General features: G+C 45.2%; 1 protein-coding gene across 1 annotated transcript in view; it reads right to left on the minus strand.

Annotated features, from left to right (window-relative positions):
* The window catches only part of FRAS1 (Fraser extracellular matrix complex subunit 1), a 430037-nt gene that overhangs the window by 186255 nt on the left and 223109 nt on the right, over positions 1-20673 (minus strand). Inside the window, exons 18-19 of the mRNA XM_012805310.2 lie at positions 8296-8436; positions 4925-5068 (exon numbers count right to left, since the gene is read on the minus strand). Coding sequence (XP_012660764.1) covers positions 4925-5068; positions 8296-8436 — 285 coding nt within the window. The remainder of the gene's footprint in view (positions 1-4924; positions 5069-8295; positions 8437-20673) is intronic.

The raw sequence follows: 20673 nt of genomic DNA on the forward strand, positions 1-20673 counted from the left end.
GAGGGAGAGAGGGAGGGAGGAAGGGAGGCAGGGGTGCGGGGAGGGAGACAGGGGGTAGGGAGAGAGGCAGGGGGTCAGGCAGAAGGAAAGGAAAAAGAAAAAGGAGGGAAGGAGGGATGGAGGGAAGGAGCAGGGCAGGACACAATCTGTGAACAGGTTCATAATGTCATCGTCCCTTAGGGAGTGCCAACAAACAGATCAAAATAGTAACATCGGTTAGTTCCTGCTTCCCACAGATTGCTCTGCACACGCCAGTTAGTTCGTGAGGAAGGAGAGGGGTCTTCAGGCAGGCGCTTGGAAGCCATGTCCAGCCTTCTTCATCTTAAAGATTCACAATGCCCGTATGCATTTTTAAGGTTCTGAAAACTTCTGCAATACAGAAAGTTGCTGAACTTTATGTAACTGAGACGCTCCCAGGTTTGTCTGGCCAGGAGTCTTTTTTTGAACATAATCCCTATTAACCTTTGCTTAGTGTTTGAGCTACATGGAATGAAAATGAAATTGCTTAGAGTGATATTTGTTTTCTGACACTAGCATTCTTCATCTAAGTTCTCTCACAAATTTCTGGGAAAACTGAATCAGTATTAAAAAAAAAATCCCTATATGAACAGCAACAAATTTTTAACCCCCCTGAGTTCCCTCATGCTCAAAGAACCACCTCTTCTAATTTTCTTCCCTTCCTGTCCGCAGTCTCACCCGGTCAGTACTCTGTCCTCCCCAGATAAGAACTGAAGAACACAGCCGTCCCACCTGCCGCTACACACGACCCAAGGCATTTTTTAAAAAATGCATTTACATTTGGACATTTCCCCCTCGGGTTTTTATCTGTTTTTTTCTTTTAATTCTCACCCTCTTCTATGAACAAGAAGAAGCTTTTAGTTGAGAAAGACAAATGGAGAAAACATCCCACGATTTGAATGTTTCTGTTAATGTCGTTCAGAAGTGGGCAAAACATTTTTTTAAACTCTAGGAAGAAAACCCCCGGCTTTCCACAGCACTCCCACGTCTCCCACAGTGGCGGGCACGCCTGCCGCTCACCCCAGTTCACTTATCTCTGCGAAACTTTCAGCCCTGGCCTGACTCTCACAGACTATGTACTTGCCTTGACAGACTTGAGGGACCCCCCAACATATGACATCTCCAAATGTGAGAACACGCTGAGGTTACTGGACCCATGCCCAGGATGTGTTCACTCTTGTCTGCGGGGTAGATTAGATGTAATTTTCTTTCTTAAGCAGCTAAGTGCAATTAAGAAGTCTCCGATGATGATCTGAGGTATAGTGCAGACAGAGACTAAAGCCTGTGAGTAAACCCCACCGCCCTGAGAGAAACTCAGGCAGTAAAGGGGGCAAAGGGGACAGAGAGGGGCCTTCCCCGGGCTTCCCCTGAGGCAGCCTTCTCAAGGGCGCCCCACTGAGGGTACTGCCTGGGGTGGGCAGATTGTCCTCTGCTTTGTCTGTTATCACACTGCTTCCCCAATACCTTCCTGAGTTGACATAAAAGTCATCTAAACATCCCACAAGGTTAACTACATCCTGATAGAGGCAACACTTCAGTTAAAAACAAAATTCCAGGACCTCAGTTTCAGGATAACACTGAGCTAGGAGACCACCTCCTGGTCGCTGGAGTAAGGAACCTGTTTGCTATGCCTATAATTTCCTGGACAGCTACCCCTGGATGTCCAACTGTCACCCTAAACTAAACTTCTCCAAATTCAAACACATGGTTTTCCCTACCACTTCTGAGACCTATCCCTGCCCTTGACAATGGTACTCACATCCCTCAAATGTCCGTGACCAGGAATCTGGAAACCACCTGCAAAGGTCCCTCTCCCTCAGCCCCCAGGGTGAGAGCTCACCAGCTTCTGTTGCCAGTCTTTGACAAAACAGCAGGCTTAGGAGAATCACCCCAACACGTCATAATACCTTGCGAAGCTGTGACCCCTCTCTTCATCCCCTCAACAACGTTCTCCTTAAGAGTCTTTATCTCTCATCTGGATTCCGACCACTACCTCCTAAAATCTTTCTGCCCTGGTCTTGCCTTCCAAGCCATCTTCTGCAGATTTTTCTTGTCATAGAAATGTGTCCATGATACTGCCTGCCTAGAACACCTCAAGAGATGCCCCAAGTCTTGACAACAACACATGTCCTGAAATCTGCAGACAAAAGCGGCCCAGGCGGTGGTACTTTGTGACCGCAGCCCCACGAAGCCATGCTCTTCCCTCACTACGCTGTAGGTTTCTTTCACACAGGAACCACCTCAGATGCATCTTTGCACCCCCAGGGCCCAGCACAGAGCCTGGGAGCACGTGTTTAATAAGTGTCTGGGGAATCAGTGAATGATCGAATGCATCGCAACCCTGCAGAGGGAAACAGACACCTTTAGAAAAGGCCACACTTAGTGAAGAGTAAACTCAGCTCAATACATGGTGTGAAGGTTCAATGACAGAAAATTACTGATTCAACTTTTCTGTAACAGAAACTACTATACCAGCCTTCACCCAACCAAGGATTTCTGAGCCCCAAGTAATGGTGACCTCATTTAACTCATTACCTTAAATCCCGTAATGCCATGGCTCTCCTTTTCAGCTTGTTATAGCCAGACCTGCCCTTCCAGGGCTGGGGACCTCCAGAATCATTTAGCCCAGTCCTATGGTTCTCTATTCTAGTGGTCGTCTATTAGCCTTAAAAAATTAATGCAACTCCTAATCGGCTAATTTACTACCAGAGAGCACTCTGGACACTGGGGAGAACAGAGCTCATTAAAAATTAATTTTTTCCAATCTCCTTATGCAAATATTTATTTATAAAATATGCCCAAGCATAAAGCTTTCAGGGTCCACAGCAGAACAGATTATAAACAGAAAAGCCGTCAGGAAAGATTCGCTCAGGCCCTAACTTCCAGCTCTTCTTCCCGACTCTAACCTCACCTTGCTTGAGGGACTAGTCGATCTCCCAGCCTGCAGATTTCTTGCCTGTAACAAATCTTATTCAACTTCTGGTTCTTTCTAAAATTCTCAGAGCCCTGTTGTCCATGTGAGCCAATCCCAACTTTTTGGTCTGAAACTCTGGGTTCTTTGTCCTCTGGTTCCAACTTAGATTTCCTGATCATCCTATTGAATTTGCTTCACTACCATCCACGTTCTTCATCCAGGTTAGACGACTTGCTGGCCGTGAGTGGCCCATATGCTTTACTCTCCTGTCCCCCTGAGGAAACCACACTCAGGAAGCACCTGACTGCCCTGTCCAACCCAAGCCTAGCTATTCTTGTGCAAGTATTTCAGGTTCCACCTCCCCACGATGCCTTTCACATCCTACTGCCTCTCCCTCGATGGGGCCCCTTCAGCCCTGCTACCTGTCAGTATTACTGGACATACATTGCTCTGCACTATCAGTTAACTGCATAGGAGTCTTTGCTTCACCTGCTTAAGAGGCCTGAAAGATCTCTGTGTCCCTGCAAACAGCAACTCAGGAGCTTGTGCTCAGTGGGTTCCCAGTAAATACCCATTAAGGTACTTTAACCATGTCAGAAACCACTTAGCTCTCATGGTAGCTGCTTCTCCACATCCTAAAGTAAGAATCAACAGCTGAACTCAAACTTACAAACTGCAATAACAGACAAATAGCCGTTGCTGCCCAGACCCCCTGTGAGGGCAGCACGGCTGTCTCCCATGGTGCTCACTTCCCAGCACGGTCCTGACTACAACTGGCATCGCTGGCAACAGACTCACATCCCAAGCTGGTAGGGATTCTGATTATTCCTAAGCCTGGAATCTGAGTTTCTATTTTTCCTTGTCCCTAAAATACATACACAGTCTCCATCATGGGGCTTCTGGTCTGAACCCTAGTGTGTGGGCTGCAGCCTGTACTTGATAGTTCAGTCTTCTTAGGGTATAGACCTTGAGCCTCCATGTAGATTCTGGGGATGCCTCAGACATCCCCAGAATGTCCCCAGTCAAGCCCCTCAGAGCTGGGACAACAGCTGCTGAAGGCAAATCTAGAATTTCTCCTACAATTGACAAAATGGGCCAAGAAGTATACAATAACCTATCAGCCTGTCAGTTCCTCTCTCTAGACCAGGCGTCCTCAAACTGTGGCCCACAGGCCACATGCGGCCTGCGTAGGACATTTATCCGGCCCGCTGGGTGTTTTTGCCACTGCTGCCTGTCCGGCTTAGCAGCCCACCCATCCTGGGCCCGCAGTCCAGCCCTCCAACAGTCTGAGGGACAGTGAACTGGCCCCCTGTTTAAAAAGTTTGAGGACCCTTGGAATAGACTATAAGCTTTAGTGGTAGGGTCACTGTCTCATTCACCTTTTTCTGTATTCTGAGCATCTGATCATCAGTAGGTACTAAAAAATCCACACTTGTTGTCTGAATGGACAGATGAACACAAATGACAGATGGCTCCAACATTATTCAAACGGATTTCCTAATTTTTAAAAAATATCTGAGCTTTAAAATGAGAAGGGAAAAAAAATCCAGCTCTAGAGGCAAGTGATCTACTTTTAGGTTCATCTTCCTAAACTTTTGTGCCAGGGGCTAATGGCTAAGGTTCTCCAGAGCAGAGGCAGGAGATGACACAGACAAGAGGGGAAAAGGCTTTGGAGTGACTGTTTTGAAAACACATTTGCTCTCAAGAGGATGCCGCCAAATGTATACAAAGGTGCTGTTACCATCACTTTATTCTTCGTTAATAAGAGACTTAAAGTTTTTTTATGACTTGAAAGAATATCATAAGAAGTCCCATTGAAATCCACAAGTATTTACTAAGTGCCTAAGGGGAGCCGTGAGGTAGGTTCCCAGACAGGTGGCAAAGAGCTCAAAGTGTGAGGACGAGGAACACACACAGGAGCCCCTAAGCCTGGTGGGAAGAACCCAGTAGCTGCCCAGCGATTTCTGAGGACTGTCCAGGAGTTCCACTCACCAGCACAGTGTCCCTCGAGGGTGAAGAACTGCTCTTCCCTGCAGCTGGCCCTGCAGTTCCCAGCAGTAAGAGAGCCATGAGGGTGACAGGTGACACAGTCAGATTCCAACGGCCCATGACACTGTTTGCAGGTTGGGTGACATTCTAGGTGGGGAAAAGAAAACAGGATTGGAATCGGCAGTTCAGCAAGGAAACGCCTGAAGTACTGAGCGCACTCCACACATCACAGCAGGGGCAGACCTCAGACTCCGGGCAACTTTGAAGATTCCTGAGCAAGCCTGGAAGCCTCTTAGACCTGACTGAGAGAATATGTTTCTGGAGTGATCGGAATACTGTCCACGAACATAACATGGAATGGAGACTGTACACATTTGGGTAATCAGTCACACGTTCCAGAGGGACCAGCATGGCCATCTCATCTGGGCCAACGAGGAGTCATAAAGCAGAGCGTGACTGGCCAGACTCCCCCACCCTGCAATACCGTAATTTAAAGAGAGAGCAGGACAGAGAGAAGAGTTGCTTCTCAGAAATTCCTGGCAGAGAAGGGGAGAACCACACGGAGTAAGTGACACTGAAACTTCTCGATACAGTCAGTTGCCAGCCAGGCTCTCCATTTAGGCTACAAGTTGGATGCCTGTTTTATCAGCAATACTACATCAAAATACAAAGAACAAAAAGGCCCTCTTTCTGGAGGTTGTCATAAGCTCTGTTTCAGGTTCAATTCCTTAGACAAAATCACATCAAGCTATGTCTTCCCTAGAAAAACCACCAAATGAACAGGAGATAAATACACCAAAAAAACCCCAAGTGAGTCATGGTGAGGTGTAGACAATCAAGATGAGAGTGGCAAAGGATCAAAGAGGCAACAGCTGCGGCTGCATCTGGGCTGCCAAGGCGGCAGCAGGCACGCATGCAAGGAGAGTCAAGGATTTCCCCGCCAAGGACAAAGGAGGTCTGACTCCAAGAGGACAGGACGGGAAGGACAGGAGCTGGGTACAGCTTACTGGAACTGATGAATTTTCTCCTGGCACATGGCTGGTGGAGGTGCAGATTTTGAGTAAAAAGTCAACTGCCTCTCACTGCTGGCAAGAAGCCAAGAGACGATAAGGAGTTATACCAAAAAGGAAAAAAAAAGCCAAGCAAGAAAAAAAATTGCTGATAGCAATATCAGGCCTTCTGTATTCCTGAGGCTCTCAACTTTGAAAATGCCTATGCAAAAGATACTAGCATTCCTAGGATGATTCCCACCACCCAGTTCTTCCTCCCTACTAGAACATTCCAGTGACCTGCCTGCCCCACTGCTCACGGCACCATCACCTGCTGCCTTCACCAGACAGAGAAGATGTAGGCTGCGTAGACTTTCCTCCCCAGAACAGTTTCACACGCACCACAACCAGCTGGGTGAGGAAGAAAGCACTGGCTTTCAAGGACAACCCTAACGGCAGAGAAACCAGGAACACTCCCGCACTGAGCTTGATAGAGTGTTTTAAAGTAAAGCAATTCCCCGGGGGCCTCTGCAGATGAAATAGGCACTTGGCAGAAGGGAAAAAAAATCCAGAATAAAAATAACACAGATCTTCAATCGCCTAAGTTTGTGCTCACTCTAAATTTCCTCTTTGGAATTTAAGGCTAGACAAATCTAACAAATGCTAATTTATTTTTAAAATATTTTATAAATTCACTATGTGTTTTCTGACTCCAGAAATACACACAGTACAACATCATCATGATAAGCTTTTTCCTACCAAGGGGCCCTAATAAGAAATAAAATAGGAATCATGGTTGAATGTATTCTTTTTGTTTTTTTTCCTGTAGATACAGAAGAAAAACCACCACGCTACAATAGGGTGCTTAAACTTTAGTATTTTGTCAATTCCAATAAAACCCTATACTAATCTCAACTAGTAATTTCCAGAATCTCTGTCACTGAAACATAAAGGTGCTCTTAAAAATGTACTGGACTGACTTGTCAAAGAAGGAAGTAAATGCCTCTCTACTGTGGCTCTTTCCTGCTGGCCAGGGCAAGGGGGGCTGAGAAGGGCACAGAGTTACCTGCGTCAAATGCATGATCTGCCCAAATGCATTAGCACCTGGGGCAACTTTTCTCCACCATAAGACCATCACATCCATCCCTCATGTGGGCAAAAGCCACTTCCCCTCTGAGAGGTGGAGTCTATTCCTTCACTCCCCTCAAATCTGGGCTGTCCTGCTTTGACCAGCAGGATATGGCAGAAGTAACAATGAAACTTCTGAGTTAGGTCCTAAGAAACGTGCAGCTTCTACAGAGCCTCTTGGAATGCTGGCTCTAGGAGAAGATGATGAACATGTGTATAAGAAGGCTGACAGCTGAGGCTGCCATACTGTGAGGAAGTCCAATTAACCGCGAGAAGAGATTTTCGACCAACTTAGGTATCAGGCATGTCAGTGAAGAACCCTCCCCCACAGGATCCTCAGAAAAAACTGTCCAGCTGAGCCCATCAATGCCCAGAGCTGTGAAAAATAACCAAATTTTAATCCACACATTTGGTTGGTGTATTGGGCAATATCTCATTGAGAAAGAGTAAGTAAAAGATCTCCCTAGTGTCCTATAATGGCTCAGTCCACAAATCCTAAATCCTTCCTCCACTTCTTATGTGAAAAGGAATGGAACAGTATACAGCCATAAAAGTTATGCACTACACACACATATACATCTGTACATACGATTGTTCATGACATAAGGAATTATTTATGGCTTAAGGTTTGGGGGAAAAAATGAATATAAAAAAGTAAAGCTCTGATTTGTTCTCAACTATCCAACAATATGTATAAAAGAGATGAAAAAGGACCAAGTTGAGAGTGTTGCATTTGAAATGTGGAATTATCAGTGATTCCTCCTCAAAGCTCACTTTCTTTTCTATGTTGAACTTTCAAACCTTATATACAATGAGCTATTGTATGATATAATTTCTTTAATAATAAGAAACACAAATTTTTTAAGTTTAAAAAGAGCCATAGCTACAGAGGGTTACGCTGAGCTGTGTTCTGGTTCTTATAGGACACAAAGGTCAGTGTTTAGTCCATGAGGGGCATTACCTATTCAGGTGACAGTCTTGCAGGCAAGAGAAAACCAAGCTCAGAGTACACTCAAACATTACAGTCTCTGGAGTAAAGATAGTTCTAATTTTTCCACGTCATCACTGCTTCCTTATTGAAGAATAAAATTTTACTTGTTCCCATCGCTCTAGACCTTGACACCTGCAGGTTCAAGATAAGACCTTACAGCTGAGTCCTGTCCGGAGTATGACAAGGTCTCTAATTACAGTGTCTGGTTGCACAGTGAAGGGAGGACTTGGGTGTGAGGAGTACACTCCAGCATGTCACCTACTCACCTGTACAGATGCCCTCCTGGTTATAGTAGCCATCCGGGCACTGGGAGAGGCACTGCCCATCCAGCAGTACGTGGGTTGGCCCACAGGCTGTGCAGTTATGGGTACTCTTCCCTGCACACCTCAAACAGGATGGGTGGCAAGCTGGGAGAAAGAAAAAGCAGAGGGGACAATCAGGACAATCAGTCAGCCCCACATGACATAGGCAGCAGCAGCTTTGTCCCGTCAACACTCCTGGGTCGGGATATATTCTGTACGTTCCTGTGGCTTTCCCAAGTGCAGGGCACATAGCTCACACGCTTCTTTCTAAAGGCGATCTCCAGCAAAGCAAGCCTTCATGGAACACAGATTAAGTAAAACACAAATGCCACAAAATGGAAATAACCACCAGCAGAGTCACACAGCTCTTTCTACCCAAGTTCCCATTTTCAGAGCATGTGGAATGAAGCACAGGAAGCCCTAAAATAGTCCCCCTCCCTGGCGACAATGCTCCCACTATCACTGTCCCTAGATTCTGGCTGCTCATCAGGCTGCTCAAGTTAAAGAGAAAGGTGGGGGAAGCCTGACTTATTGGTTCCGCAGAGGTTATGTGGTGTCTACTCTGTGACTGACACACCAAGAAAAGAAGGCCTGTCCAACACTTTGGGCTGCTCCAATTAGAGGCAACAACAGACACAGAAGCAAGCGGAGCACAGTGAATGGGAACAGAGTGCAGCCCAAGGAACGGGCACCACCACGCTCTGTGACCTGCACGGAGTTATGCAGTCTCTCAAGGCTCCCGCGTCCTCACCTACAGAACAAAGAAGCAAACAGTACACACCCCGTAGGGCAGTGGTTCTCATCCTTCCTATGCCGCGGCCCATTAATACACTTCCTGTGGGTCATGACCCACAGGTTGAGAACCGCTGCATAGGGTGTTTGGACACATGGGCTGACCATGTAAAGTTCTTAAGGTAGCGTTGGATACAGAGGAAAGGCTTAATAAATCGTAGCTATAATCATCAATAATAAGTGCTGTTTGAAGTACTCATAGGTGCAAAGAGAGTAAACCAAGGGAAGACAATGACCCCCTAAGGGTAAATGGGATATTTGCATCATTTCCCAAGAGTGGCCATCGTCTTAGTCATACGCCTTTTAATTTTCTGTATTTCTGATTCTTTGGCATCTGAGACAATGCTGATCCTGGAGACCAGCCCTGGGCGGTTGATTCCTCGAGCTGGTAGCTGGTAGCTGGGTTTCTTGGGAGCATGCCATCCACACCCCTGCCACACCTCCCTCAACGTATTCTTACTGTCCTGGCCACTATGCTCCAGGGACAGGTTCCAGACACTAGAGACAGCCTGTATGGCCCATGGACCCCTGGGATTATCAGCCAGTCCTAAAGCTGCTTGTTCTGCCTCACCCACTCCTTCCCACAGAAATAATACAGTAAGACTCTACCCACATTCCCCCCTCACCCCCTCTGCCTCCTGACTGGACCTGAGGCTTCCCTATGACCCTGCAGGTCACAACGTGCCCCCTGCCTCCTAGGAACTGTGAATAATAAACTCTATTTTCAGTGTCAATAGTCTCCTGATCTGTTGGCCTCTTACCTGAATCAAAAACCTACAATTTAAAACAACCAGCCATGTACCTCCAATCATTGGTTCATTCATTCACTTTTTACTGAACTTCAAGGAGGTCCAGGTGCTGGGGACACAATGCTGAATGGGACAAAGACCTGGTCCTTACCCATGCAGACGACCCCATGCAGTGTAGACCACCTGTCTTACCCATGCAGACGACCCCATGCAGTTTAGGCCACCTGCTGTCCAACAGACAAGATCCTCCAGACTGCCTCTGAGCCTCCTGTCCCTCCTACACCCCCAGAAGACTTACGGGCCTGCAGGCTTGGAGGGACCAGATACGACTTCACACCATTGAAACCTCCATTTCTACCAGCCCCTAATAAAATGTAACCTACAATCTTTAATATATAGGCCACTACAAAAGTTTGGACACAGGCTGTGTCAATGGTCCACTATTTCAGTTCCAAGAAACTTGGTCAACAGTGTCCTTCCTGATTCACCCATGCAAGTTCCAACTTGCTCAACTTACTGGTGTTACTGGGAGGGCTTCATGTGTTTCCATCCACACAGATTTCATGAATCTTTATTTTTTTTTTAAGACAGAAGCCTCAAGCTGTCTCCCTGGGTAGAGTGCCATGGCATCTCAGCTCACAGCAACCTCCAACTCCTGGGCTCAAGCGAGTCTCCTGCCTCCGCCTCCCAAGTAGCTGGGACCACAGGTGCCGGCGAGAATGCCCGGCTATTTTTTGGTTGCAGCTGTCATTGTGGTTTGACGGGCCGGGCTGGATTCGAACCTGCCACCTTGGTGTACATGGCTGGTGCCTTAGCCACTTGAGCCACAGGCGCTGAGTTGATTTCATGAATCTTAATTTTTGTGTATCTCAAAAGTTTCGTAATGACCCACATATATATGTGACCAACAATCAGCTAGTACGTCCAGGCCTGTCAATACTGGTTGTCACAGTCTTAAGCTACTTCTGGTCAGGTTGGCACATGGCTGTTGCCCTAAGCCTGCCAGTTCTCTGCTGCAGCCTCGGCCCCACCCCAGCACTCTGCCTGCCCCCTATAACCCTGCACCTATAAGGTTTAACACCTGTACTCAGGGGCCACAGGACCCTGCTCCCGAGCTGAAGCCAGTGCCTCTTCTCACTAAGCAATGCCCCTGTCTTACCTGTTGATAGTTTGATCATCGTCTCATATACTGTAGCTTTATATCTATTCAAGAATATTTTTTGCTACATGAGAAACAGAACCTAGAGCCCATACTTTTAATTAATTTACTTTTTTAAAATTAATTTTTTTTTAGATTCCCTTATAAACAGCTTTATTAGTACAAGTCACAGTTAGGAATTTTTCCCCAAGTATTTTCAGAATCTTCATTAAAAAAAGTGGAATAGGGATAAACTGACGTTTGAGAAAATATTATAAAAGAATGATATTCATTAGTCCCTTATTTAAGAAGTCTTTAACACAAATGAAACACCATCAAATGGAAAATTAGGTGGTGATATTTGTTAAGAAAAGATAAATTACATTGTCAACGACCAGCTTTCCAACATAATGTAGATGAAGCATCTTGAAGCAACGCAGTGTTTTCTATATACCACGATGTGCCTAAGACAATGATACCATTACACTTATATTATACTCTACGAGATGGCTTACATCCCCAGCTCTTCTTGTGATACCTCCCTGATATGATTTGGATGTTTGCCCCCTCCAGATCTCATTCATGTTGAAATTTGATCTCCACCGCTGGAGGTGAGGCCAAGCGGGAGGTGTTTGGGTTGGTGCCATCCCCGCCATCATGAGTGAGTCTGGTTCATGGGAAAGCTGGCTGCTTAGAGCCTTGGCACCCACACCCCCTTGCTGCTTTTCTGGCCATATGGCAGACCTGCTCCCCTGTCCCCTTCTGCTTTGATTAGAAGCTCCTGGAAGCCCTCACAAGGAGAAGATGCTGGTGCCATGCTCCTTGTACAGTTTGCAAAACTGTCAGCCAAATAAAGCTCTTCTCTTTACAAATTACCCAGTCTCAGGTATTCCATTATAGCAATGCAAATGGACTAATATACTCCCTAATAACTAGGAAGTCAAAGTGCATCATCAAAGTGTGGAATTGGAAACTGGAGAAAGATCAATCAGCGCATTGTGAGCATAAACATACTTTATTTCATTTAGTCACAAAGTCAATGTGATGGCTGGACTCAATGTGAATAGAGGCTATTATTGAATTACGTTCAACAGGAAAGCAAAGGGGGCAAACAAACCGCAAGGTTGGTGGGCCCAGAAATGCAGGAGAAAGAAACGCAGTCCCTTCACTGCCTACTTGATTTTGGAAATAAGCCCCACTGAACACGGCCAGGGCGGACTTCAGAATTCCCTTTGCTGCGGGTGTTTAAAAACTAAACAGATAAGGAATGAGTTAGTTGCTGTGGCCATGGAGGGACAAGGGTATGCTGGCTGAGATCCTCTCCAAGTGTCTTCCCTATAAAGCTCCGCTTCTGTAAGGACAGGCAATAGCATTTGCATGTTTAAAAAAAAAAATCTCATGAAACTTCCATTCTGTGCTGGTTTGGAAATGTCTACACCATTCAGTGAGCTTTATGAGGCTTAATCATTCTGGGGAAGGTGATTTCATAGCAGGAGTTCTGTCGGAAGTCTAAGATCCTTCAAGGAAGACTAACCCCATTACAGAGCATATACGGGAGACACCTGAAAGTTCTGTGAATAATTCTGCACGTAATACTACATTTCTAGAGACTGGTTTTCTGGTTGATGGCTAAGAACATATATTTCTGAAAAACCGTAATGAGCTGCTTAAGCACCGCAAGTGTCCTTAGATGGCTGACAGTCCTGTCAACCTGACTCCAGCAAAAACCATACCCCAAACCATTAAAACATATCAATTTTTGTTTTGTTTTCTATTTAAATTTCAAACAACTGATACTACTATTTCTCTTTTCTTTTTAATGATATGAAAAAAGTGGTACCATCGCTACTTTCATACCTTATAAAATTTCCTAGACTGTCATGACAAAAACAAATTTTGAAGTGGGTTTCTCTAAAGATAAGACCCAGATATGAAAATCCTCTGGTACATATGGGATGAAAATCGAAAGGAGTGAAGTTCATGAAAACCAGTCTCCCTCTTTCCCTCACTTTCCTTTTCTCTATTCTCCTTCCTTCTTTCTTTCTTAACATCCCCCATATCCAACCCTGATTAGACTAGAAACTCTTTAAGAGTAAAAAAAAAAAAAAAAAAAAAATCACATTTTTTTCATCCTTGTGGTTCCTACCTAGTCCGTGTCTCTGGCACATCTTAAATTCTCAATAAATGAATTTAGTTCTGCTGACTAAAGGGGCAGGTGGGTGGACATAGGGAACAGTAGCTCCCTGCTCATCTAGTTCTTCTCTCTTTGACCATTTCTTTCTTTTTTTGAGACAGAGTCTCATTCTGTCACCCTGGGTAGAGTGTTGGATGCCAAGCCTACAGCAACCTCAAACTCCTGGGCTCAAGCGATCCTCTTGCCTCAGCCTCCCAAATAGCTGGGACTATAGGCATGCACCACCATTCCTGTTTAATTTTTTATATTTTTAGTAGAGATGGGGTCTCTCTGTCATTCAGACTGGTCTTGAACTCCTGAGCTCATGAGATCTTCCCACCTTGGCCTCCCAGAATGCTACTGGTCTGAGCCACTGTACCAGGCCTCTTTGGTCATTCTTTCAGCCTCTGTCTCTGAACATGTCATAAATATTGGAGCTTCCCCCAATTCTGCCCTTTTGCCTTCCTCTTCTGACTCTTGGGCAGACTCACAGCTTTCATGATGACCTCCGTGCTGGTGAGTCTCCACCCGACGTGTCCTGCTCTGGTCTTTATCATGAGCTCTAATCATGTCAATCTACTGCCTAGGAGCTCTCCCCACCTGGTGTTTATTATAGTAGGTATTCCACACCCCTCATTTCCACAGTGCTATTCCTTATCTCAGAGGTTCTCAACCAGTGGGTCATATTAAAGGGCCATGGCATTAGGAAGGTTGAGAACCACTGCCTTATCTGTTTCCAAGCTCAGCCCACGTCCACTTCAGGTAAATTGTGGTCATCTGTCCCCAACTACACTCATTATCCACCCCCAAGCCCACAACCACCTCCCCACCTGTTGTTGGTTTTGAGTTCCCTGCCTCACGACTCACCAAGTTGCCCAGGCTGGAAACCCGGGTGTCATTCTAAACTTCTACTCTTCCCTTGTCACAGCACATGCAGGCTTTGTTGACTTACTTGCTAAACTTTCATCGAAGCTATTCCAGCTTCTCCATCCCCACAGTCCCTCAGTCCAGGCAGGATGTGAATGCGTGCAGCAGCTTCCTGACCTGCCCCACCATCTTACTTCTCATTTATCTGCCATTCAGTCACTGGACAGATCTTTAAAAGGTGCGAATGGCCCAAGTCATTGGCCGAGTTTGCCAGTACCCATGGTGTGAACTCTACATTTCTTAGCACATCACTTAAAGCCCCTATGATATGACCCATGCACGTTCCATGTCCCAGGTGTCATTCCTCACAATTCTCTTTGAACTTCATACTGTGGGACAAACACATCATACTTCTCCAAATGCACCACAACCTGCGCCCTGGTGGATTCTGGCCTAGAAGGCCCTTCCCTACCTTCTAATCCTTTGAAAGTCTGATCATGTAAAGCTCCGTTCCTCACCACCATCTCTCCCAGGCAGTCTCCTCTGCTCTCTGCCGCCACCCTGCTCCTGCTGCCATTACAGACTTATCACCGCCCTGGTAATTACTCTGCTCAGATGCCAGGCTCCCCTCCTTGATCACGCTTCCCCTTAAGGCATGGTCTCTAGTCTTTTCATCTTTCTACCCCCGAGGCCTGGGATACCCGCACTATAAAAGTGAGGAGGAGAAAGTGAAGAAGATGGAAGTCACCAGAACAAGTGTGTACAGAGTATGTCAGCGCTCTGTGGACTGCATCAAAGAACACTGCTCAATATAGACTCCGTATGTTGGATTCAATTAATGTAAGGGAATTTCAACTTCATAAACGGTAACAAACTCAGGCTGTGCAGGCAGATTCTTGCTCATTTATTTCTTTAATTAAAACTTTTTTGCCTTGGGGCCTTTGATGCACCTTAACAACTAAACACCTCAGAATACACGCAGTATACCTCCCCGTTCACCTAAGCCAAGTTAATAGATTGACCAAAATAACAGATAAATTATTTTTGTGTTAAAAATTGATACAAGACAGGTAGCAACGTTGGGCGACTTTGTCTTTGCAGTAAGACACAGCTCAAAATTTAAAAACCATATTTAAGACTGAGAAAGGTTTGGAAAAACACAGTGGTCGCATTTCCCCTGGTGTAGACCTGACCTCAGCCGCCTCCCCGCAGCACAGGGTTTCCTCTGAGGTGACAACCTGGACGGTGGGGAAGTAAAACACATTATTGTCCTGCACGGTTCGTTTTTAAAATAAAATGCGTAATTTCTTCAAAATCATATCATCTTGAATCCTCTGCTGAGCTGTGTGGGAACTGAAAGAATCCATTATTAATTTGCCACGGAACTGGGGCAATTACCTGTCTAATCTAATCATCCTGCCCACGTTTGAACCCAAGTCTGGTCACCACTGCCAAACTGTTTAACAGTGATTGAGCTGCATCATTAATTGGATGTCCTGGCCTGAGGTTAAACTGTAAAGCTCTCGTGTGGGAGAGCACGAGGGACTTGGGCTTGATAAAAGAAAATAATTTCCGAGCAGCTATGTATGAAAGCCCAGGAGCCCTCACTGCTCAGTCTTTAGTCGATTCTAAGCATCACTTTCTTCATCCACAAAGGGGAAGTAAATAGATGCAAGATCACAGGATTTTTAACAAAATTCCTCTTACTATTTTTTAAATTTTTAATTTTCTTCACTTTTAAAAATTTTTAATGAAGTTCTTGGTTGTAAGGAATTTCTAAACTATAAAGTGATACATACAGGTGTGTATGCAGTGTATGTAAATGACTAAAAGAATCTTTGCCACAAGATTAAAGGTAATTATCTCAAAGTGGAAGGATTATAGGTAGTGTTACCGTGAACACAAAACACCAAATTAAACATGAATTTCAGGTAAACAATAAATACATTTTAGTATATCTTGTGCAACATGGGGGACATGCTTATAATAAAAAAATTATTCATTTTTAATTTCCTAAATCCTAAATGTTTATTTGCTAAATCTAGGAAACCTAGTAGTGTTTTTCTTTTCTCTTTTTCCCCTTTGTTTGTATTTTCTAAAGTTTCTATAATATATATAATGGATGCAATAAAAAAACAAAAGTTGGAATTTTTTTGTAATTGCTTAGGAGAGAACAAAACACACTGGTGTTAAAGGGACATGCTTGTCCTCCTATGATCAGAAGCTGTGTTTCCCCAAACTATGGTCCACAGACCAAGAGCACAAGCCTCACCTAGGAGCATGTTTTAAATGTAGCAACCCAGACTTCCCTCCAGCCCTGCTGAATCTGAATCTGCATTTTAACAAGATTCTTATGAGAAGCTCTGTTATAGAGCAACCTCAACTAAAGGCCGTCTTCAAAATAATTGAATTCTTTAAAAGAAAGAATAAATCCCTTCAACTGGAGTGGAATGAGAATCTGAGGCTGAGTTGAGCAATTTGGCCCGAACCAAACATCAGCAGGAAAGGCCTCTAAGAGATAGAGTTCCAGGTGTTTGTCCCGTCTGTGAAGCCGGGGTTGCTGTGAGGATGGCGCCCTCGGAGTTGGGCAGCAGTCTGGACCCCTCCTCTGGGCTCACACTAACCCACAGATGCGTGACAGGTGGAGGCTTTTTTGATGTTGCTTTGGATGGTTAGAGTTCTTCTTAATTTGCTTACAATTTGTAGAGTTTCATGTGGGTAGAGAAGGCTAGTAGAATGGGCGTTTCTTGGGTTTGGGTTTGTTGGGGTTTCACTTTTTTGTTTTACGATACTTGAATGTGTCAGTGCTTACTGAGAACTTAGTTAAACAGATGGGATCAACTCTAGAGGAAATTACCAAAATCCTTCTCTAAGCTAATTCTCAATGTTACTGTTTAAAAACATGCACAATTTTGGTTGCCTACTGAAAATGCCTCCCAATTACCTTTTACAATTAGTACCAAATCCTCTTTTTTACCAGCAATTCTAGCCACACTCTGGAAACACAGAGGCTATGAGCAAAAGAGACTCAAGGTCAAAGCTCCGTCTTCAGAAGTGGTCGGCTCGTTTCTGAGTGAGACAAAAGCGTGTGACAAACATGCAGTTGGCCGCCCCTTTCACCGGGCTCTGCTCTGTGGGCACCTCGGCCCTTCCTTTCACCCCCATTCCTGCTGTGGGCTTCATAGCAAAGTCCACCACCCAAGAGCATCATGGGTCTTGTTGTGGCTGTTGTTATTCATTAATCATCTGTTTCTCTAATGAGAATATGGTTCCATGAGGAACAGGAATTTTCATCTGACTCAGTCACTAGTATAGCTCTGGGGGGTTCCTAAAAACACCAGCACCCAGGAGACATTCAGTAAACATTTGCAGAGGAAAGAATAAAGACAGACTGTCCTCCAGCTCCCAGGAAGCAGTGTTCCCTTTCATCACTGCATATATATACAATACAATACTCAAGATACTTGATTAAAATGCAAGCCTATGATTGGAGGGCAAATTTTATATGTAAAAAATATATATTAAAACATACACATATAAAATTTGTCCTCCAATCATAGGCTTGAATTTTAATCAAATATCTTGCGTATTGTTGCTTCATCTTGCACTGGATTAACTCCCAGGCTTGTCATGTAGATCAGAGTAAAAACTTTTATGATAACTTCTGACACCACTTCAGCCTCTAAGTAAATTGCTTCTTCCTAGAAGGCATCTGCCTCTCGCTTTCATTAGCCGCAGTAATATTCTAATCACTCTTTGCTGCAGTCTCAAAGAAAGGAAGACGGAGAGTTCCAGAAAACAGTTGTTTTCCTTTCCTTTGTAGAAAAGCATTTGAGATCAAAGGTGCCATAAAAGAAACCCTTTGTACGCACACATATGTAAATGTCCAACCTTCTCAAAAGTTCTGCAGAAAGCCAAGGATATTTCTGGGAAGATGTGGGAAGAAGAGCCTAATGCAATCTCACAGGACTCCCAGTCCTGATTCATAGACAACCCTTCCGCAGAGCTGAAAGTGGAACAGATTGTGGGGAGGCAGAAAGGTTTGAGAGATATGGGATGAATAACAGGAAACGCATCAATCAACACACTTAATACTCAGTACGGTTGGAAACAATCAGTAGTTGAGCTCAGTCTCCCAGTGGACTCTCGGGCAACGCAATTAACCTCTTTCTTCCGCCTTCTCATTACTGGTATGTTGAGTACAGCCACGTGCCTGGCGGAGATTGAGTGGGGATTTGCTAATGAATGTGAGTAGACAGCTTTATGTGTGATACCTGATAATACGTTAATGAGCATAAAATCAGGGGGTTATGAAGGGACTCGAGAGGTCAATTCAGTCCTTTCACCTGGGACCACAATTAATCAACCATTCCAGCAGGATTAGGTTATAAGCTTTTTAAAAGGTGCCTGTATAAGGGACTCCCACAAAACATTCTTTTATCAAGGATGTTTTCTTAAATACAAAAGGCCCCCACCCAACAGCATTCACATGCTGTACAGCCTTGAGCAGGTGGCCCGGCCTTTCTGAGGAGCAACACAGCAGCGCTGTGATGGCTAAGATACCAGACCTGGGACTTAGGTCCCCATCAGACGCCACTCCGCTGACTACCTGCCTTTGAGCAGGTTATAGCCTCGGCTTCCTCACTTTCTTCTCCTGTGAAGCTGCTTCCACGCCTCTGCGGCAGGAATGGAGAGTAAGGCAGCAAAGCAAGGCAGCACTTTCCACAGCGCCCAGCCCGTGGTGCACGCCAAGCAAATGGCAATGCCATTTTCTGGGCTGAAGAACCCCAGTCACTCTAATTTTTATTTTTTACAATTCTAACTTTATTTATTTATTTATTTATTTATTGCAGGGTTTGGCTGGAGCTGGGTTTGATCCCGCCGCCTCTGGTATATGGGGCTGGTGCCCTACTCCTTGAGCCACAGGCGCCACTCTTATTTATTTTTTTGAGACAGAGCCTCAAGCCGTCCCCCTGGGTAGAGTGCCGTGGCATCACAGCTCACAGCAACCTCTAACTCCAGGGCTCAAGTGAGTCTCCTGCCTCTGCCTCCCAAATAGCTGGGACCACAGGCGCCCACCACAACACCCGGCTATTTTTTGGTTGCAGCCATCATTGTTGTTTGGCGGGTCTGGGCTGGATTCGAACCTGCCACCTTAGGTGTATGTGGCTGGCACCTTAGCCACTTGAGCCACAGGCACCAAGCCACAATTCTAACTTTAAAAATGTTAACCATTTTTGTTTCTCTCTTCTGAACCCACTCCAGATTCCCCAGTTTTTATTTTTAATATAGTTCTTAAAATGGTAAGCAGCAGCTAACTGCACCCTGAGTGTTCTGAGAAGATTCTGTCTTGGTCTCTCCCTGGATCACAGAGTCAGCAGGCCACAGTGAGGAATTTCCCAGGGGCCTCTCTAGCTCCTCTGGTTTCAACCCAAGGGCCACAAAATTCAAGGGTCTCACTTAGCATCTCTCTGGATTCTTGGAAAGCCCAGCATTCCTGGAGGTCTGATAGCTCTGCGGTTCCCACTAAAACCTCAGGCACCCCGTCCAGGCTGTGTTAGACTATGCAGGTTAGTTTCATGGGTTCCAACAAATCAAAACTCACTTCTGTAACAACATGGGCCAAAAATAAAAGAGAGAAACAGAGACAAAGATAAGAAGTTAGACTTTCTCCTTCTCCTTTTTTTTTCCCCCTTGTACTTTCCCCACACAGAGCAGGGCTAGACACTGTAATTAACTCCCTTAGGGGATCTGGGGCTTGCCAGAAAGCAGAAGTAGCTGGAGGAAGCTTGTCTGGTAAACCTCGGCCCACTGAGGGATCTGAGAAGTAATTAAACAGAGAGGAGAAAACACTCCCTGCTTGGGAGTCTGTGGGTCCCTAAGGAAGGAGCTGTGTCACCCTCCAGGACACAGAAGGAAAAGGCTGTGTGGTATGTGCCCCTGGACAGCACTGGGCACTGTGGCATCAGTGAAGATTCCATATCCCATCAGTTCTTATAAAAACAGCCGCAAGAGTTTAAGTAGCTGCAGAGAGTTTGATCAATGCATATATGGGTAGATACCAGGATGTCTGAAGAGGTGGCACCCATCCCCCAGTTTCTGGACACTCGGTAAACCCCCTGGAGCCTGGCGCCACCCAGGGAGCAGCGCACTAACCCTACATGTCCCTGACACCTGAGTATATGTACTGAGATTCATACACATTGGGTAGGGAGGCTTTATAATTTACCAGCCACTTTTACACCCCAACCTCTTTGATCCTGGTGAAAACCCTTGTGAAAGATAAAGTATTCTAACGCTGTGAATGCAAAGGCTCAGAGCGGTTAAGTGTCTGGCCCTGGGTCCCTGTGTTCCAGTTCTGGAAACTTCTTACTATTATACCATATTAACCTCGAAATCCAGCATTACCATGTGAGGGTGGAAATTGGAGCCACTTTAATAAGAGCACTTAGAGGATACGAAATTGAATCTGTAGAATGCTTATAGTTACGTTGCAAAGATAAACACTCGGAGCTATGAATAGGAAAAAAGACTCAGGTATTACAGCAAAATGGTAAAGGCAATTGGGCGTAGGGGTGGGTGGATTGTTTTCCTACCTTTTCCTACATTCAAGATTTCCTTTG

Source organism: Otolemur garnettii, unplaced genomic scaffold (assembly GCF_000181295.1).
Source record: "Otolemur garnettii isolate 467f Iridium unplaced genomic scaffold, OtoGar3 scaffold00039, whole genome shotgun sequence".
Taxonomy (NCBI): Eukaryota; Metazoa; Chordata; class Mammalia; order Primates; family Galagidae; genus Otolemur; species Otolemur garnettii.